Source organism: Hyperolius riggenbachi, chromosome 2, assembly GCF_040937935.1.
Source record: "Hyperolius riggenbachi isolate aHypRig1 chromosome 2, aHypRig1.pri, whole genome shotgun sequence".
In the NCBI taxonomy this organism is placed as follows: domain Eukaryota; kingdom Metazoa; phylum Chordata; class Amphibia; order Anura; family Hyperoliidae; genus Hyperolius; species Hyperolius riggenbachi.
In genome coordinates, this window is record NC_090647.1 from 272,143,864 (window position 1) to 272,165,877 (window position 22,014).

General features: G+C 43.6%; 1 protein-coding gene across 5 annotated transcripts in view; it reads right to left on the minus strand.

Moving 5' to 3' along the window:
• The window catches only part of SSC4D (scavenger receptor cysteine rich family member with 4 domains), a 198,904-nt gene that overhangs the window by 44,026 nt on the left and 132,864 nt on the right, over positions 1–22,014 (minus strand). For all 5 annotated transcript variants that reach the window (XM_068268683.1, XM_068268679.1, XM_068268680.1 and 2 more), the window contains 3 exons: positions 18,578–18,701; positions 9,776–9,958; positions 9,389–9,421 (listed from right to left, as the gene is read on the minus strand). In XM_068268683.1, the coding sequence (XP_068124784.1) occupies positions 9,389–9,421; positions 9,776–9,890 (148 nt within the window). In that variant the 5' untranslated portion in view covers positions 9,891–9,958; positions 18,578–18,701. The remainder of the gene's footprint in view (positions 1–9,388; positions 9,422–9,775; positions 9,959–18,577; positions 18,702–22,014) is intronic.

Consider the following 22,014-nt stretch of genomic DNA (forward strand, 5'->3'; position numbering starts at 1 on the left):
AGTGTCTGAATCACACACCTGAAACAAGCATGCAGCTAATCTTGTCAGATCTGACAATAATATCAGAAACACCTAAACTGCTGCATGCTTGTTCAGGGTCTATGGCTAAAAGTATTAGAGGCAGAGGATCAGGATAGCCAGGCAACTGGAATTGTTTAAAAGGAAATAAATATGGTAGCCTCCATATCCCTCTCGCTTCAGTTGTCCTTTAAGGCTACTCTTCCTGTTTCTGAAACCTACAGCTAAATATGTTAATGTATAGAGATTATTTTGATGTATAGAAACTAAGTATAACTTTTTCCTTTTGCAGGATTTAGTATAGTTGTTAGCTAGTTGTTAGCTGTTCAAATCACTGACCTGATATGTGGTGGCAGTTTACCATTTTGATGCTCACAGTCACCCTGCTTCCTCTTGTTTAATATGATCTCAGTCAGGGGAGGACTGGCCAGGGGGGACGGGGGGAGATTTCCCCCCAGGCTGCCTCTCATTTAGTGATTTAGGGCTGGCACTGTGCCTGGTGAATTCAGGTTTTTGTATAAGGCAATGTGAAACACTAGGCTGAATGAGGGAAATAAATGCCCAATTACAGAGCAATTGCAGGACGGGCAAGCTAGTAAGTATACACAGCATGATACAGAGCAGAGGCTTGCCTGCAGGGTCCGTGGGAAAAAAAAATCTGTCTGGTCTCTCACCATTGTTAACTGCATGTGCACAGCTACATAAGATATTGTCTAGGTTGAAAAGTTTTCGACAGTCCCTAGACTCCAGAAGGGCTGCTTACAGACAGTCCCTAGACTCCAGAAGGGCTGCTTACAGACAGTCCCTAGACTCCATAAGGGCTGCTTGCAGGACTTGTGTAAGTGATAGAAACCCTAACCGTTGTAACTCAAAATGTATTATGTGCCCCCCGGAGCCAATGCATTCATACTTTACCTGTCACGCTGTCCCTCGAGTGTCCTTGCTGTATTTCCCACGTGACTACCGACATATAGCACGTGGGGCACGTGTGTGATGTCATTTGGGCTGGGGCTGCCGTGAAAACGGGCCTCTAGTTTGTGTTTCCCCCCCAGGCCAAAAGGTCCCAGTCCTCCCCTGATCTCAGTAGGCTAGTACACAGTTTTGGCCGTAGCTACTTCTCAAATATCACTGTGTGTGTCTCCTCTATGATATATTTTACTGACATTTTTTATCATAACAACCAACGATTTATACAGGAAAAATCATGACAATTAACAAGTTTGCCTAAACTTTCACACCCCAATGTACCTCACAATCCTTGCAAGATCCTTTGTAATTAATTTATCTGGATGACACTTATATTTGCAAAAAAAAATAATAATCAAAAACATCTCTCTACATCCTTCTGATTCAGGGGCGGCGCCAGGGGGGGTGCTTGGGGGTGCTCGAGCACCCCCTAGAATTGTCCAAGCACCCCCAAACCACCCCCTGGAGTGAACTGACTTCAGGCGTCTAAAAGACGCCAAGTCAGTTCACACAGCGGCAGCACGGAGCAGCAGGCAGGGCTACGGTAAGATGGCCGCCCGGAGCCCTGTTCTGCAGACTTCGAGTCTGCAGTGCATGGCTTCGGGCGGCCATTTTCCCGTAGCCCTGCGCTCTGCATGCAGGCAGGAAGTCTCGTCGTGACGTCGGGAAGGAAGAGGATCGTGGGCGCGCGGGCGCTGCGCGCCACAATGAGGCCGGGACAGGAGGTCGGGAAAGAAGGTCTTCTGGCTGTAGGTGAGTAAATGGGTTTTTCTTTTCTTTTACAGGTGATGCTGATTGTGCATATTGGGGCCATATCTGCTACAGATTGTGCATATTGGGGTCATATCTGCTACGGATTGTGCATATTGGGGTCATATCTGCTACGGATTGTGCATATTGGGGTCATTTCTGCTACCGATTGTGCATATTGGGGTCATTTCTGCTACCGATTGTGCATTTTGGGGTCATTTCTGCTACCGATTTTGCATATTGGGGTCATTTCTGCTACCGATTGTGCATATTGGGGTCATTTCTGCTACCGATTGTGCATATTGGGGTCATTTCTGCTACCGATTGTGCATATTGGGGTCATATCTGCTACCGATTGTGCATATTGGAGTCATATCTGCTACCGATTGTGCATATTGGAGTCATATCTGCTACCGATTGTGCATATTGGGGTCATATCTGCTACCGATTGTGCATATTGGGGTCATATCTGCTACCGATTGTGCATATTGGGGTCATATCTGCTACGGATTGTGCATATTGGAGTCATATCTGCTACCGATTGTGCATATTGGGGCCATATCTGCTACCGATTGTGCATATTGGGGCCATATCTGCTACCGATTGTGCATATTGGGACCATATCTGCTACGGATTGTGCATATTGTGGTCATTTCTGCTACCGATTGTGCATATTGGGGTCATTTCTGCTACCGATTGTGCATATTGGGGTCATTTCTGCTACTGATTGTGCATATTGGGGTCATTTCTGCTACCGATTGTGCATATTGGGGTCATTTCTGCTACCGATTGTGCATATTGGGGTCGTTTCTGCTACCGATTGTGCATATTGGCGTCATATCTGCTACCGATTGTGCATATTGGAGTCATATCTGCTACCGATTGTGCATATTGGAGTCATATCTGCTACCGATTGTGCATATTGGGGTCATATCTGCTACCGATTGTGCATATTGGGGTCATATCTGCTACCGATTGTGCATATTGGGGTCATATCTGCTACGGATTGTGCATATTGGAGTCATATCTGCTACCGATTGTGCATATTGGGGCCATATCTGCTACCGATTGTGCATATTGGGGCCATATCTGCTACCGATTGTGCATATTGGGACCATATCTGCTACCGATTGTGCATATTGGGACCATATCTGCTACCGATTGTGCATATTGGGACCATATCTGCTACCGATTGTGCATATTGGGACCATATCTGCTACCGATTGCGCATATTGGGACCATATCTGCTACCGATTGTGCATATTGGGGCCATATCTGATAACGATTGTGCATATTGGGGCCATATCTGCTACCGATTGTGCATATTGGGGTCATATCTGCTACCGATTGTGCATATTGGGGCCATATCTGATAACGATTGTGCATATTGGGGCCATATCTGATAACGATTGTGCATATTGGGGTCATATCTGCTACCGATTGTGCATATTGGAGCCATATCTGATAACGATTGTGCATATTGGGGTCATTGGACGTGTTTTTTGTTAAAATCTGCTCACATTACGTGTATTTTCTTGAGAACACCTGCACAATTATGTGAATTTTCTGGGAAAAGGGTCACCAAAACTTGGGCCCTCTTTCTTTGCGTTGCACTTTTAAAGGGAACCCGAGGTGAGAATAATATTGAGGCTGCCATATTTATCTCCTTTTAAGTAATACCAGCTGCCTGGCTGCCGTGTTGGTCCTCTGCCTCTAATTCTTTCAACCATAGACCCTGAACAAGCATGCAGCAGGTCAGGGGTTTCTGACAATATTGTCAGAACTGACAAGATTAGCTGCATGCTTGTTTCTGGTGTAATTCAGTTCACTACTACAGCCAAATAGATCAGTAGGGCTGCCAGGCAACTAAAATTGTTTAAAAGGAAATAAATATGGCAGCCACCATATCACTTTCACCCTGGGTTCACTTTAAATTACAGTTAGCCCCGCCCTCATCTGGTCATGACCACGCCCATTTTTTTTGCGCGCCGCAGGTTGTAGCCACACCCATTTTTTGCCGCAGGTCGTCAGCTCCCCCGGAAATTGGTCCAGCACCTGCATAGCACCCCCTAAAAAAATTCCTGGAGCCGCCACTGTTCTGATTGCATGTTCTAACATGGTCAGTCAACAGGAATAGAGTCTGAAAAAGTTCTTACTAGCTGAAAGCTTTTTTTTTTTCTTTTTCAATTAGCCAATAAGCTAGAGTTTGTATTTCACAGACAGGAAGTTTTGAAGTTTTGAATAAGGATAAATACAAGTTCTAGTCTCCATCAATGCTTAGCTACTAAGATAAGGAATTACACACACAGGGCTCGATTCACAAAGCGGTGCTAACCCAGTTAGAGACTTTAGGCATGATAACCATTGCACCACACTGGTGAAAAGCCAGTTTAGGTGTGATAAGTTTAGGCATGATAAGTTTAGGTGTGATAAGTTTAGGCATGCTAAGTTTCGATAAGTTTAGATCGCTTGCAAAGTCCCGCACGCAAAGCAGCACCATTAAACTTTATACGAAGTGCACCAGACTTTGCTAGCGTAAAACTTTTGATCAGCTGTGCACTGCGGTGCTAACGCAGTTGGCGCTTAAACTTATCATGCCTAAACTTATGACACCTAAACTTATCATGCCTAAACTTATGACACCTAAACTTATCATGCCTAAACTTATGACACCGAAACTTATCACACCTAAACTTTTCATGCCTAAACTGAGTTTAGGCATGATAAAGGGCTTTTCACCAGGGTGCTAACTGTTAGCACCGCTTTGTGAATCAGGCCCACAGTGTTCCTCTCCCTCCTGCCTCCTCCAGTCCTCTTGCTTGTAGAGTAGTGAGACACAGGCTGGGGGCTGAAATGATTTGGATGTGATATGGAGACACAGGAGCATCATACTAGCTATTAAGGAGTATAGCATGCCAGCAAACAAGTCAAATACATCTGTAGGTAACTTTTCTTCAATAATAGCACCATCATTTGGACAATCTACTCTGCTCAAAAGCCTCTAAGTTCTGTTTGTGATTTTTACATTTGGTTCCTATAATTGCTGAAATAGTTAGCGTTTTTATCACCTGAGTAAGCAAAAAATATCTAAAGCTCGCCATAATTTTTTTTTTGATCTCTCTAAAGGGTCACACCAGTGCCACCTTTGTGCTCCACCCAAAAAATTGAAGCTGGAGATGCCACTGGTCACAATAAGGCTAGGTCCACACTGGTCCATTGCAGATCGGATCCGTTTTTCTAAAAAAAAAAATATAATAGATATTTTTGCAGCATACGTTTCCAGTCCGTGGGGGAGAGGCAGCCGCCATGCTGGAGGGGTATAGCAGGCAGAACAGGGGTTGGCAGTGGTCAGCGGGGAAGGGGGATTCCCCGCCCCTTCCTCACCTGGGTCCCCCGTTCCCGCTACCCCTCCAGCTAGTTTCCACAAAACTTGTTACAGTGTATAGCATGGAGCGGGGAGCTTACCTACTCTTTCGGTTCCCGATCCATTTCTTTTTAATGAATCGATTCGAATGAATAGATTCATTGAAAAGAGCCAAACTCCCCATCACCATGCGTCACTGCCTGCAATGCCGCACTCTATACTTCAGAGGGCGGCATTGCAGGCAGTGGCTCCTAGTGATGGGAAGTTTTGCTCTTTTCAATGAATCGATTCATTCGCATCGATTCATTAAAAAGAACCGGATTGTGAACCAAAGGAGTAGGTAAGTGGGTAAGCTACCTGATCCCTGCTATACATTGTAACAAGTTTTGCAAAACTAGCTGGAGGGGTAGCAGGGATGGGGGGCCCAGGTGAGGGGCGCGTCCCCGCTGACTGCTGCCAGCTCCGTCCTGCTAGCTATCACCCTCCTGCATGACGGCCCCCTCTCCCACCCCCCTGGCTGTGACACAGCAATGGATCCATTTCTGTGTCAAAATTGGCCTGTGTAGAGGAAAATCCGTTTTCCCATTGCCGGCCACTACCGCTGCGTGTATCCAGGTCCGTTGCGTGAAAATGCAGCAGATCCGGACCTTCCTTTCAGGTTTTGAAAACGGGTCCCCGCAAACGCAGACGGATCCATTTTTTCTTGGGTGAAGACGACTGCTATTTTTAACATTGCTATCCGCGGCTCAGTTTTTAATCAGGGTTGAAAAACGGAGCCACGGATACGTTTCTGGAGCTATTGTGAACCAGCTCTAAGTGTCACTGCAGGCTCCTTCGCATTATGGGGTTGATTCAGCAAAAATATCTTAAAAAGAACTTGAACTGAAAATAAAAAGTCAAAATAAGCATACACAAGTCATACTTACCTCCTGTGTAGTCTACTCATCAATCTCTTTCTCCTCTCCTGCGTCCTGTTTGTCCACTGTGATCGATGGAATTCTCTGTCCTCTATTTTGAAAATGGCCATTACCCCATAACAGCTTCCTGGTCAGCACACTGTTAAACTGTAATATCTCCCACTTGAGCCATAGGAAAACATGGACATTACCTTGCACATTCAGTTGTAACTGACAGCAGCTAATATATAACTGACAGCAACTGGTATATTTTAGTTCTGACAAAATATTGTCAGAACTGGAAGGGATCACTGTAAGAAGAACATGGTGGGCTTCTAAGAGGAACTAACATTGAGGTAAGTGTGTAATAGTCATTTGCAACTACATCATGTGTTTATTTTAAATAATTTTACTCAGTTCAGGTTCCCTTTAAACAGCCATTTTATTTTATCTAGGATCTAGGATGTTGCTGTCTTCACGTTATCTCACAATTCAAAAACCTTACACAGCAATGAGTAGAGTGGGCCCCGGAGATGCTGCGGTAGCTTGGATGCTGCCATAGGTGTCTGCTCTTTGTAGCTGCAGTTTGTAGGTATTTTTTGGGCGCATCTGGCACCAAATTTGCTATTTATAGCCACTAATCGTGGGTATTATCCTAGTTGCCTATGGTGGCAACCAAGCTACCATGGCACCTCCGGTGCCCAGTATTTGTAGACACTGCTGAGAATCAAGTAATTAGGGTGAGGTATTGCTTCAGTGGTGTAACTAAGGAGCTAAGGGCTCCGGTGCGAGTTTTACATGGGGGCCCCCACAAGCACTCTATTTATAACAATTGATATGGTGCACCAAAACCTGCCAAGGGCAACCACAGTGTCAGGCGTGCAAGAAGGGGATGGGGAACAGCTTATTATTGTTATTCAAAGAATTTATAGAAATGATCATTACAAGCAAAGGACCAATAAAGAGCTAATACTGTAGTTGAGGAGGGAGGGCCCTACTGGTTCCCTCTGGCCCAAGGCCCCCGGTGAAGCCAAGACCTCTGCAACCCCTATTGCTATGCCACTGTATCGCTTGGAGGGATCAGTTTGGGTTAGGCATAGGTTGGGGAGTCAGTCAGGGTTAGTCAGGTTGGTTGTTATGGTTAGGCTTAGTTTGGGGGGTCTTTTGGGTTAAACATCAGTTTGGGGGGTTGGTTAGGGTTAGGCATTGGTTTGGGGATTGGTCAGGATTAGGCATCGGCTGAGGGGGTTAGTTAGGGTAAGTATCGATAGAGGGAGGGTTCAAACGAGAATGGGGTCAGGTTAGGCGATAGTGAAACATTGGTAATTTTTACAGATATTTTATGATCATAATTACATAGTAGAATATCAGTAATTTTACAGATATTCTACTAGCAGCTATTTCCAGCATCCAAATTACCACAGTTCCCTTTGTAAATGCATGCATGCGGAACTGCTGCCTGATGCATCGCTGCACAGTAGTGCTGATCCCATCAGAGCTGCTGCTGGCAGTCATGTTGTTGCCATGCGATTTGGTATAATATATATGGACACCACAGACCCCTAGTGTGAGCAATCTCTTTCACTTCATGTTTTAGCTTACATGATTTCTTATTAATAGACAAGACTTTGATCATCACTAGTAAGGGCTATTGTAATAATTAATATAATTATAAGGATGCAGAGTTGGCTGCCTTACCACCTGTTTTCAGAATTACGATCCACTGCAGGGTCATTTGAACAGGGCCGGTTTAAGCAACAATGGGGCCCTAGGGCAAAATAAACCTGGGGGGCCCCCCCAACATATACCCCGGAACAAAAATCGGCATTAGGGGACCTTTTTTGCAGCTGGTATAGTCAGGGTGTGAAGTCCCAATCGGTCAGAGCTCCACATTCTGGCTATCCCAGCCTGCATGGGGGACAAGGGGTTAAAAAGTTTCAGGAGGGGGGACCCCATATAATTTTTTTTTTTTTAAATTCCCACACTCTAAACATAAAAAAAAATTGGGAAAATAGGAAAAGATGCCAGGGATCTGCATACAGCCATATTGCGGCTGTATAGCGATCCCTGGCCAAAGCGCTGCGGCTGCGTATAGACCCCCCTGGAAACCCCGTCAGGAAATTTATTGCGCTTTCGTTTGATGCATGTAAAATTACACTACCGTTAGGTTTGCTACTAAAAGTTACATTTACCGCATTTAAAACTATACTTTTTTCCTTCTAAACTTTAAAATCGATTTTCTCAAAAACTATAAGGTCTTTTTGAAAAATAGTTTTTTCCTCTTATTCCTAATGATCTCCTTAACATATCCTGCAAATTTAGGGGTTCTAGCATTTAAGGTGGATTTGCTATTAACCATTAAAGTCGGCAGGTTTTTAAATGTGTTTTTTTTTTCCTTTGAAACTTTAAAATCGATTTTCTCAAAAACTATAAGGCCGATTTGAAATTTTTTTTTCCTCTTGTAGCCACTGGGGGCCCCTACAAGCTCTGGGGCCCTGGGGCAGCTGCCTCCTTTGCCTTAATGGTAGCGCCGGCCCTGCATTTGAAAGGCAATGGCTCTAGTGTGCTTAATACATTTCTAAATCTGTAACAAAGACTTTAGTATAGTAGCCTAATTGTTTTTAGATCCCCAAACTATTCATATATTAGTTTTAGCCAAAATCATTTTGTTAAAGTCTACTTTTCTTTTTGCATTCTGCCTGTTGCCTGTGGGGGAGCCGATAATATGCAGTACAGATTTGCACATGTCTGACACCCCAATAGACTTTATCAGTGTGGTGGCAGAAGTCATATTCTAATAAAGGATAAGACTGAGTAATTCAAAATATACTTCAGGGCAGAGTATCTGTGATGCCTTTTACCAGATCCTTTCAAACTTTCTTCCGTTTATCACTGATGTACAAATACTGCTTTGTTACTGAAGTATAGGCTTGGAGACGTTGAACTACAGCTGAAACTCGAAAAATTAGAATATCATACAAAAGTTCATCTATATCAATTCTTCACTAGACTGCAAGACCATTTGAAAGCTCAGTAACCCTTTTTAGGTGTTTTGGATTATATAGCTGATTAGAATCTGACACTTTGTGCCCAGAATATTGAACCTTTTTACAATATTCTAATGGCCTGCAATTTTGATTTTGGAATTTTCATAAGCTGTAAGACATCATCATCAAAACTATAACAAATACTGTAAAGGCCTGAAATATCTCGCTTTGCATGTAATGCATGCATGCATATATTAGCTTCAACTTTTAAATTGAATTACTGACATAAATTAACTTTTGCACAATATCCTAGATTTTCGAGTTTCACCTGTATTCACTTATCATCAACACTATTCTTGGTATTTAACAGTGCACTGTAAGATCTTGCTTTAGTTAAATTATCTCACCTGCCTCTTCTCTCCTCATCACAGATGTTGTTTCTGCAAACACATAAGGACACATATTGATTATGTTGTTACATTAATAATTCAGATCTTCACCGTATAGCGGTCAGATGAGCAGGTATGACCCCAATGCCCTCAGTTAACTTACACCCTTTGCCCAGTAGGTGATGGACAAGAAATGTGGATGAATAGTGAGCCAGCAACATCCACCTGTGTAACCATCATTTACTGCTGTCATAAACATTAGATTGCTAGCTAATATGCAAGTTTCACACACAGCATAAAATCACCAAATGGCCAATTTTATGACTCTTATCTACTATTCAAGGGGTCTTATTTGGCATTTCATAACAATCACAATTAGGGTACTGATACAAATAAAACTCTTACCTGATGGACCGGCAAATAGCAGTAGAGATGCAGTGGGAACAAGATAAACAGAGATCATCCAAAGTACTGGCCTCACTGGTCGTTGTTCACACAAGAAATAAGGATTCCCTTTCATTTCTGCTGACAAACTGTACCGCCAGTAGGAATCATTCAACTCCCAAACTCTGGGAGTATATCCCAGACCTAAAACAATATAATACACGGATTTATGTGAGATTGTTCATATTTTACACTTCAAAAAATGAAACTGGTACTTACCTGGTGCTTCCTCCAGCCCACAGTAGGCCACATCCTCCTGGCTCCTCTCCCAGTCCCGGCAACTTTCGGGCTGAAGATTGGCCAGTTCTTCCTGAATGGAGACACTCCGCGTCATCACGCCGGTCGCTACGCTTAATTGCGCTAGCCGGCATGACAGTCTTGCGCATGCACGGTTTTCTAACTCTGAACCGTGCATGCGCAGGACTGTCACACCGGCCAGCGCAATGATACGTAGCGGCCGGTGTGATAACGTGGAGCGTCTCCATTCAGGAAGAAGCGGCCGACCTTCAGCCCCGAAAGTCGCCAGTAATGGATTCGCCAGCGGGACCAGGAGAGGGGCCAGGAGGACACCGGGGACCTCGCGGCCTATGGTGGGCTGGAGGAAGCCCCAGGTAAGTACCAGTTTTATTTTGTTCGAGTGCTCAGGGTCCCTTTAAAGAGGAACTGCAGTGAACATAACATAATGAAGGAAATTGCTTATTTTTTACAACATTCATTTGTAGACTAATAAATCAGTGTTTGAAATTTATTACTGGTGGTGACCATCTCTAGTTCTGCCAGGTGATCTGTACGGAATGTTCGTTACTGAGAGTTCTATGCACAGAGGGAGATGCTGCTTGCTTGGAAAATGCAATGAGTTTCAAAGACAGCAAACTGTCAGGAACATGGTCATGACATCACACTGTGGGAGGGGTTTCACCACAATATCATCCACACAGACTTTCCTGATGATCTATTCAAGAAAAGGTAAGGGTTTCTTGTGGGAAAGGGGGTATCTGACTGAGATGAAGTTCAATCCTTGGTTAAAGTTCCTTTTTAAAGCTGAACCCCTGACAAACAACACAGTCAGTGGCGTATCAATAGGGGCTGCAGAGATTGCAACCGCATCGGGGCACCTGGACCAGAGAGGCCTATTAGGGACCCTCCTTCATCCAACTTATTAGCTTTTCATAGGTGCTTTGCTAGTAATGAATATCTCTATATGCGCATCCTTAACTCATTGTACCACACTTACACTGAAACTGTCCTTGGTAGGTTTTGGGGCTTCATATCAATAGAATGCTTGGGGCTCCATGTAAAACTCCCACTGGGGCCCCAAGCTCCTTAGTTACTCCACTGAACACAGCTGTAATAAAATATATGTAGGATGTCCTATCTGCCAAAATATGTGTAACTGTCCAGTATTATGGATTTAGAATGTCAAAGCATAAATCAACAATACAATTTTTCTGATCGATTCTTTATTCCAATCAGAAAAATCCATTAAAATTGTAAGTAAAAAGAGTTAAAAGTTGCTCATTATAGATTAAAAAGATCATGTAGTCCATCATAAATAGCCAGTTTATCAATCACCCTGCAGATTTAAATTATCATATCTGATCTTATTTAAAATACAGTTTCACTGTTGTTGAATAGATATGATCATTTCCAATCGATTTTTTAGGCTATTACATTGATCAAAATAAAGGAATTGTTCTTAAAAATGTTACCCTTAATGGGCACCTTTAAAGTATTTAGATAACCCGGCATTTACCGGCATAAGTAGGCTAATGCCCGAAGTTTCTGCCATTTGTTAGTAGACAACACATCCAGCACAGCACAAGAAAAAGACCTTCCCCCAGCCTACTGACTGGACAGTGCAAGTCAGCAGCTAACTCATCCTGTAATCAAGCTCACATTGCTACATCAATGTATAATGCAGCGGAGCTTGTTTGTAGGAATGGTCAACCAGACTGCAAATTCTTCCGACTTCACTACTGCTACATTTGAACCCACAACCTTGTGGTACCAAGAGGATCAACAGCTCCTGCTGCTGGCAAGCTCATAGACCCATTTCAGTATATTTAAGGAGGTAGTTACTAGTTGTATAATTAATTAACCAACATCTGATTACCCAGAGCCTTAAAACTCTACCTAATCACCACCACACACATAATAATCACCATGCACACAGCAGCTGCCTTCCCCTATCGGGGAATTGAATGTTGCCAGCAACATTATTTTGCACTTGAACAGTGATGCTGATTGTATATGCCAGTTCCACCACAAACCAGGTCATGGTCTTTTTACACATGTTCAGCAACAATTCATAAACAATACACCAATGATTGTAAATGTTTTGTGTATTTTCTTGCTTGTTGGTGGCTTCAGGGCTGGCACTACTATATGGGCAAGGGTGGCAATTGCCCCAGTGCCCCAGCATCCATAGGGGCTCCAAGTCTCTGCCACCAGGGCTACCTTCAGGGCATCACAGGGGGGACTGCTGTATGGGGCCCTAGTGAATCTGAGGCTCAGGAAACAGTGCCACACACAGGCCCCAGCTGCATTCTGTATCTGTCCTTCTGGCTGCCCATTAATGTGGTGAGAGGTGCCTGGAGGCTCATCCAGGAATTACCTTAGTCAGTTATTGAATAAAGTAAATCTGAGATGAATGGGAGAAAATTATATTTACTTACCTGGGGCTACTTCCAGCCTCCTGTAGTCTGTCAGCTCCCTGGATACCCTTCTAGTCTAATCTGTTGTGCTCCTGTGGAGTCTGCACAAGTTCCGGGCTGCATGCCTCCTCCATCATGCTTCCATAGCTTGGAGCGTTCTGTGCAAGAGCAGTTACAGTCTTAATAAACTGAGCATATGCAGAACGGAATGTATGGAACCATCCATGGGAGAGCATGAAAAGTGAATGCACAGACGTTAGTGTGTTCAGTCCTTCAAAGATTGTGATTTGCCACATGGGGGCAGAGGGGAATGAGGGGGGCCCAGTAGGTTTGCCCAGTATGGGACCCAACATTTTTTGATGGCAGCCCTGTCTGCCACCACTCCCTTAACACCCCCCCCCCCCCCGCAGGGTTACAGAGGCAGTGGTCACAGGCACACACTCACCTCCTCTGAGTTCCAGGCGTTGCAGATCTGTCTGTCTTCTCTATAGTGTTGGAACTCTGCACTTCCTGCTTCTCCATTTGGGCACAAGTTCCTGTTGTGAAAACGAAAGCAGGAAGTGCAGGGCAGCAACAGTACAGAGAAGAGAAAAAAGACTTCCAGCATCTGGAACTGATGAGGAAGTGAGTGTCTGCCTGTCACAACTGCCTCCATAATGCTGCAGGGGGGTGGGTCATTAGGGGCACATCTGACTACTATACTAAGGAGGTGGGGGTGAGTGTCGGGGGGGGGCAGGTTACTTCTGCCCCAGGGCTCCATTTTAGTTAGAACTGGCTCTGGGTGGCTTAAAAGGCATTTTATTAGTAAAATGTGAAAATATCACCTAGTAGAAATGAATTGGATCAGGCCCTTGATGTCATATCTTACACATGTTCTGTCTATAACAACTGAGCAAACACACTTTTTCTACACTTTGAATGAAGTCTGCACTTGACATAATGGCTGGACAGTCTACTGGCTAAAGACACCACCTTTAATGTTTGTGAATCGAGTTTGAATCCTGGCTGGAGCCAGCTCTTACTCAGTGAGTCCTAGGGTAAATCTCCCTGGTGCTATGGTGGTCTACTGTATGCGCTTTTAGTGGGTACAAGTTCAGCTAGATTTAATGTAAATGCACTGTGTTGCCCACAGAAATGCATGCACCACTGCATTGTCTATGTCACTCACTGCCCAATGTCCTTGTGTATCAAACACTGACACGTTACTGAAATCCGCTCAGCAACACAAAAGTGTGCTCAGACCCATACACAATCAAATAAAAATAGCCAAGCATTCATCCAATGTTTACACTTACATAGTTACATAGTTGCATAGTTATTTTGGTTGAAAAAAGACACACGTCCATCGAGCTCAACCAGTATAAAGTACAACACCAGCCTGCTCCCTCACATATCCCTGTTGATCCAGAGGAAGGCGAAAAAACCCTTACAAGGCATGGTCCAATTAGCCCCTAAAGGGAAAAATTCCTTCCCGACTCCAGATGGCAATCAGATAAAATCCCTGGATCAACATCATTAGGCATTACCTAGTAATTGTAGCCATGGATGTCTTTCAACGCAAGGAAAGCATATAAGCCCCCTTTAAATGCAGGTATAGAGTTTGCCATAACGACTTCCTGTGGCAATGCATTCCACATCTTAATCACTCTTACTGTAAAGAACCCTTTCCTAAATAAATGGTTAAAACGTTTTTCCTCCATGCGCAGATCATGTCCTCTAGTCCTTTGAGAAGGCCTAGGGACAAAAAGCTCATCCGCCAAGGTATTATATTGCCCTCTGATGTATTTATACATGTTAATTAGATCCCCTCTAAGGCGTCTTTTCTCTAGACTAAATAAACCCAGTTTATCTAACCTTTCTCGATAAGTGAGACCTTCCATCCCACGCATCAATTTTGTTGCTCGTCTCTGCACCTGCTCTTAAAACCAACTTTATTTAGAACAGATGCTAACATGCATATACATAGACATCTAAACATGCTACTTAATTTACACCTATCCTACAACCTGTGTGTAACATTTTCTGGAGATGCAGCTGCGGGCAGCTGCTTCGGTTTCTCTGTCGGGCGTTTTTCCCGTCCCTCCGGCGTCTAGCACGCCGAGGAGGGGATTGTCAGTGGCTCATAGGGTAGCTTTGTCGCGCACGCGCGCACAGACAGGACCTTTATGCGGGGAGGAGGCGCGTCAGCTGACCTGCCGGTCGGCTGAAATCAGAGGAGACTCTCTGCGGCTCCGATTGGCTGATGGGTGTGGGCGTGGCCGAGGGGTCTCCTCCGCTTCTTAAGCCTCCTGGAGTCACTTGCAAACTGTCTGCTGTTGCGAATGCTTCGTGTGAGCACTCAGACCTTAGATAGTTCCGGTGTGCTTTGATCTGGGAGGAAACCAGGGATTTCACACAAGACTAGGATTTACTATTTCTATTGTTATTATTGCTTGATTACCTGTGTATGACTCTGGCTCTCTTCTGACTTCGCTCTCGCTATACGATTCTGCACTTTAGCCCATCTGTTCCTGTTGCTGACTCTGCCTGAAATATCTCTATCCTTTTGCCTGCCGATTTTGTACTGTATCCTCCTGTCTGTTGCCGAACCGATCTGTATGACCATTCCACTCACCAGTGAGCCTTTGTCACTGGTGAGGTTCATTACTTATAGTACCCACCAGCTCCTCTGGTGAGGTTCTGCTAAACTGATCAGTATTACAGTTGCACCAAGCACTATACACTTGCAATTACCTTGTTAGCTATACTTGCATTATTGGTGATTCTGCAGATCACCATATAATCATATAGTGTCTGATTTATTGGTGATACTGCAGATCACACAATAACCAGACTCCTGTTTGCTACACCAATCGTTACACTGTGCAATGCCCAATGTGCATATGTTTGCTAGTTTAACCATGATTCCTTCTTAAGAACAAAAGTAGAATAATAAACTGGAATGTAATAAAAAATAGTCATATCTATTTTTATTTTGTTTCTGAGTTAGTTACCAACATCAAATCAAAAAAAGCTGATTCAGGTAATCTTCAATGACTGACTTTACATGGTTTTCTTGCAAGATTTTGAGACTTTGGCCTCAATTCACTAAGCTTTATCAAACACTTTTTAGGCATGATAGAGAACTGGATCAGAGTCTTGTGAACATTTACAGCTTACTGACTACCTTACCTAATTTTCTCTGTTTCTTTAGATTGGCTTATTGGAAGGACAGGGGTCGGATTATTGGAAGGACATTGAAAATGGTCCAGACTGTGGACCAATGGGGAGCCCCGGTGGGATGTTCAAAGATGCTTTGCTGGGCTCTGTGCGGGTGAGAGAGTAATTACAGTTACACATACACTGTAATTACATGACGTTGCTCTGGGGTGATGAATTAACTACATGGGGGCTTCAGAGAGGTGCAGCGGCCCTATAAGGTGCTATGGGGGCAAAGGCGCAACAAGGGTTTTCAGTACTCAGGGAAATAGACAGTTTTTGCGCCCGCCCCGGACAAAATGGGACAGATGTGCCCCCCTATATATAGCCATATGTTCCTCCTTTTCCCCGTTTAGATAGGCAGATGTTCCCCCTATAGATAGCCAGATGTGCCCTCTTTTTCTACTGCTTTTAACCACTTCACCACTGAGGGGTTTTACCCCCTGACCACCAGAGCAATTTTCACCTTTCAGCGCTCCTTCCATTCATTCGTCTATAACTTTATCATTACTTATCGCAATGAAATGAACTATATCTTGTTTTTTCCGCCACCAATTAGGCTTTCTTTAGATGGGACATTATGCCAAGAATTATTTTTTTCTAAATGTGTTTTAATGGGAAAATAGGAAAAATGTGGGGAAAAAAAAAATTATTTTTCAGTTTTCGGCCATTATAGTTTTTAAATAATGCATGCTACTGTAATTAAAACCCATGAAATTTATGTGCCCTTTTGTCCCGGTTATAAAACCGTTTAAATTATGTCCCTATCACAATGTTTGGCGCCAATATTTCATTTGGAAATAAAGGTGCATTTTTTTTCAGTTTTGCGTCCATCCCTAATTACAGGCCCATAGTTTATAAAGTAACAGTGTTATACCCTCTTGACTTAAATATTTAAAAAGTTCAGTCCCTAAGGTAACTAATTATGTATTTTTTTTAATTGTAAATTTTTGATTTTTTTTTTAATTACAAAAAAAAAAAAATGGGGAGTGTGGGAGGTAATGAGTTAATTTTTTGTGTAAAAGTCATTTATTTGTATGTGAAAAATGTGTAGGGTGTAGTTTACTATTTGGCCACAAGATGGCCACAGTAACTTTTTGCTTTATTGCGACCTCCAAGCCTCCTTCCGGAAGCTTGGAGGAAGAATAAGGAGGCTGGACACGTGAGTTTCTTCTCACAATGATCGCGCTGCCCATAGGAGAGCAGCGGGTCATTGTGGGGCTTAGATCAACGAACGGGAATGGATTTTCCCGTTCATTGATCTCCGGGCGAGCGGGCGGCGGCGTGTTTACTAGCGGCGGGCGGCGTGTTTACGAGCGGGAGCGCGGGCAGCGTCGGGAACGCGGAAAGTACGTGTTTCTCCGTCCCTGGTTGTCAAAGGATGGAAAAAGGGGCGGAGAAATACGTACGCGCGGGGGTAAAGTGGTTAATGCTTCTGCACTCCTCTGCAGAGGGAGGGAGAGAACTACCTCTCATGCACGTGGGGGTGCAGCGACTTTGGTGAGCGCACTCACAGTGCTGCACCTGGGGACATATGTCCAGTGCCCACCCATAGCTATGTAGCCTGTGTCTGGGGGTCTCCTTATAATATCACCCAAGCAAGTTTTTTTTTAACACCCTGCCTAGGGCTAAATGCAATTGGATCAGGCGACGCTATCATCGCCTGATTATCGGACTCACGATGGCAAGTCTGACAATTGCATCAGGCCCAATGTGTGTTGTTTACTACCTCCATATAACACTTTCATGTTTGTTATTTACACCATTCATAATAACAGTGCAATACCATCTCATAATGTTCATGCTAAAGGTGGCCACACACCATACAATTTTTTAAATATCTTTTCAATTTAAGAATTGCAATCAGTTTTTCTGACTGATTGTAACATTTCAAAAATATGACCAATGTACCACACACCTATGTTAAATTATTTTCCCCAATTATGATAAAAATGATTGGAAACTCTGAGAAAATTGCTAGGGTGTGTATATTAATAAATTGGCAATCTACCACACACCATACAATGTTTAGAAAGCTTGAAGCAAAATATCTGGCATTCCAGATCGATAAAAATCAAAGAAAACGGGAAATCCGATCAAATTTTTCAGTCAAATGAAATTAAAGCTTTTGATTTTTTTCGGGAGATTCGATCGCTTTTATCGAATTGCCGTAAAATCGGATCATTTTATTGTATCGTGTGTGGCCACCTTAACACACACCATACAATCTTTAGAAAGCTTGAAGAAAAATATCTGGCATTCCGGAACGATAAAAATCGAAGAAAACGGGAAATCTTATCGGATTTTTCAGTCGAATGAAAAAAAAAGCTTTCAATTTTTTCAGGAGATCCGATCGTTTTTTTGAATTGCTGTAAAATTGGATCATTTTGTTGTATCGTGTGTGGCCACCTTAAAGGGATACTGTAGGGGGGTCGGGGGAAAATAAGTTGAACTTACCCAGAGCTTCTAATGGTCCCCCGCAGACATCCTGTACCCGCGCAGCCACTCCCCGATGCTCCGGCCCCGCCTCCGGTTCACTTCTGGAATTTCAGACTTTAAAGTCTGAAAACCACTGTGCCTGCGCAGCTGCATCCTCGCTCCCGCTGATGTCACCAGGAGTGTATTGCACAAGCCCAGTATGGTCTTTGGTCTGCGCAGTATGCTCCTGGTGCCATCAGCGGGAACGAGGACACGGCAATGCAAGCGCAGTGGTTTTCTGACTTTAAAGTCAGAAATTCCAGAAGTGAACCGGAGGCGGGGCCGGAGCATCAGTGAGCTGCTGCACGGGCACAGGATGTCTGCAGGGGTCCGTTAGAAGCCCCGGGTAACTTCAACTCATTTTCCCCGACCCCCCTACAGTATCCCTTTAAGAGAGAATAAAGGATGAAGTTGAAAGAAATGATTTACTTACCCCTTTCTTGTAGTAGCCAAGATTAACCCAAGCAATGGTATGGCCTCTTTTTACGTTTGCAATCAGACTTTTGACTTCACAATCCCGATTACCAGTGGCCATGCAGGAGCCAGTAAGTTGGTTTCTGTGGTTGGAAACAAGATTAGTCTAACAAGATTAGAACTGCATTTATGTGACCTTATGCTGGGCATACACGGGTTGATCCGGCGGCCGATTAGCCGCCGGATCGACTCCCGCCGCAATCCCGCTCGTGCGCGTGGATCGATTCCCACTCGTCCCCGCCGGCGCTCCTTATCAGCCGCTCGATTCCCCACTATTGTCCGCCGGCGGATATCGAGCGGAAAATCTATCTGGCAGGTCATCGGACCTGTCGGATATTATCAATCGAGCCATCAGTGGCTCGATTGATAAGAAAGTACACTGCCGTGTATGCCCAGCATTAGGCTCAGGTTGGGTATAGAGTTATGGCGCTGAACTTTCATTAAAAGATAACTGCATGGAACAGCTCTTGCTGTATATTCCCTATTTCTTTAAAGGAAGCTGTAACAGTATTTCCCTGCAACCTGTGGTGCTATTTCCTATTGGGAGAGATTGCCTGGATCACTCTACAGCACACTTCCTGTAATGCGCTCAGCACAATTAAATGCAGACTTACAGCATCATAGACTGCTTCCCCCAGTGAACTGAATTGTTTTCTGAGTCATGTGACTGACCTTAGCAAAGGAAATCTCTCTGAAATGTCTGCATCAAATATGAAAAAGGTTGAGAGAAATTGCACAAGCCCCATTTAACTTTAAAGGTACTCCGAGCAGTGCAGAAACTATGGAAAGATGCCTACCATTTTGAAGCTCTCTTTCTCCTCTTTCCAACTATATGTAACCCGCCGCCCTACAACTTTTAGGTTTCACTATTTTCACGATCAAAAACACGTTTGCCGCAATTTCGATCACGAAAATAGCGAAAACTAAAAGGCGTAGGGTGGCGGTTTATATATTGTTGGAAAGAGGAGAAAGAGAGCTTCAAAATGGTATGCATCTTTCCATAGTTTCTGCATTGCTCGGAGTCCCTTTAACAACCATTAAAGAGAACCCGAGGTGTGTTTAAAGAATGTTATCTGTATACAGAGGCTGGATCTGCCTATACAGCCCAGCCTCTGTTGCTATCTCAAACCCCACTAAGGTCCCCCTGCACTCTGCAATCCCTCATAAATCACAGCCGTGCTGTGAGGCTGTATTTACATCTGTAGTGTCAGTCTCAGCTGCTCCCCCGCCAGGAGGCCGCAATAGCAGCATAGGGGGCGATATACAGGCTGGGAACGCGAACAATCACTCGCGTTCCCATGCCTGTCGGCCGGTGACGGCCAAACCGGAAGTGCTCGCCGGCGGGTCCTGGGACATCGGAGCGGAGCTGCGAGGGCACCGATCGTCTGCAGGGGGCTGAGGGAAGCCCCAGGTGAGTTAATCTCATTTTTTTCGCGTGACTTTAGGTTCACTTTAACTTTCTACATATGCTGCAGTCTTTTTCTTAGGGTAACGTAGCTTAGAGGCTGTTCTTAAGATGGACCTGAGTTAGTCACTAGGGCTGACTCAAGAGCAATGCAACGCCAAGATAATATTCATATCCGTGCTTTTCTGAGGTAACGAAGATTGCTGATAATGATGTATGCACCCGTATTCCTGCTGAGTTTGCCAAATAAATCTCTGTAGGTGTTTGAAGACGTCTGTGATCTCCCTCCAATGTCTGCTGCTGCTGTGTGAATGTCAAGTTACTAATGCAGTTCTTATGCTGGTGCCATAAATGTGGTTACCCCTAGCAACCACAAATCATGTTTGAACAGTTTTTCTCCTTTTGATGCCGTTGAATTGTACTTAATTGTATTTAATCTGAGTGTAGGGACGGTACAAGTAAAGTGTGGTCTGGTGTTAGTCAAGGAGCAGAAATACAGACATCAAACCAACAAACGTTGATTCCAGTGATACCTTTAATGACTAACTGTACACGGTTTATTGCAAGCTTTCAAAATGTTCAGTTTCTTCTTCAGCCATTATACAGAACTGTGAACGGTTCTGATCCAGTGCTGTATAATGCCTGAAGAAGAAACTTAACGTTTTGAAAGCCTGCAATGAACCATGTACAGTTAGTCATTAAAGGTATCACTGGAATCAACGTTTGTTGGTTTGATGTCTGCGTTTTGGGACTGTACAAGGTCACCTTTCCATGAACTCCTCAAAAGTAGTAAAAAAGCGTCTGTCATTGGATATGTTTCTTGTTAACACACACAAAAAAAGGTTGGTGTAAGCCAACAGATAGCAATAATTCTGCTTGTTATAGTGAAGGTCTCATTTTTACTTTATACAGTACATACAGTACTTTGTATTAAATGTTTTTCTATAAATGTTTTTACATTGTGGGACGAATCATCTGAGTTTCCATTAATCCTTATGGGGAAATTCTCTTTGATGTTTTGATTACAAGCATATTCCGAAACAAATTATGCTCGCAAACCAAGGTTCCACTGTACTTTATATGGAAAGGCATATTCATATCTCTGAAACACTGCCATCTAGTGGCTCAAGAGTGTGCCAACTGCAGAAGAGCCAGCAGATTCTAAGCCATAAAATAAGCTGCAGAGACCGCAGTGAGGGGGTGCACCTAACATACAGTGGGATGCGAAAGTTTGGGCAACCTTGTTAATAGTCATGATTTTCCTGTATAAATCGTTAGTTGTTACGATAAATTAGTTTTACTTGTCCGAGTTGTAGAGCTTGCTAATTGGTGTAAACCACTGTTGCATTACCTCCTGGATCCTTCACTCAGTTGGAGCACTGTCATATTTTTGGGAAGTAAACATAGTACAGGGTATAAGTAAGGTGGGGATGATAGTACAAATGTCCATAGTCTATATATATACGCAATAGAAAATGTCAGTAACAGATTTTTGTAGCATACAGTTTTACAGTGGGATGCGAAAGTTTGGGCAACCATGTTAATCATCATGATTTTCCTGTATAAATCATTGGTTGTTACGATAAAAAATGTCATTTAAATATATCATATAGGAGACACACACAGTGCTATTTGAGAAGTGAAATGAAGTTTATTGGATTTACAGAAAGTGTGTGCAATAATTGTTTAAATAAAATTAGACAGGTGCATACATTTGGGCACTGTTGTCATTTTATTGATTCCAAAACCTTTAGAACGAATTATTGGAACTCAAATTGGCTTGGTAAACTCAGTGACTCCTGACCTACATACATAGGTTAATCCAATTATAAGTTCCCCCCCTCTTTTAATATTCTCTGAAGAGTAGCAACATGGGGGTCTCAAAACAACTCTCAGATGACCTTAAGACAAAGGTTGTTCACCATCATGGTTTAGGTGAAGGATACAGAAAGCTGTCTCAGAGATTTCAGCTGTCTGTTTCCACAGTTAGG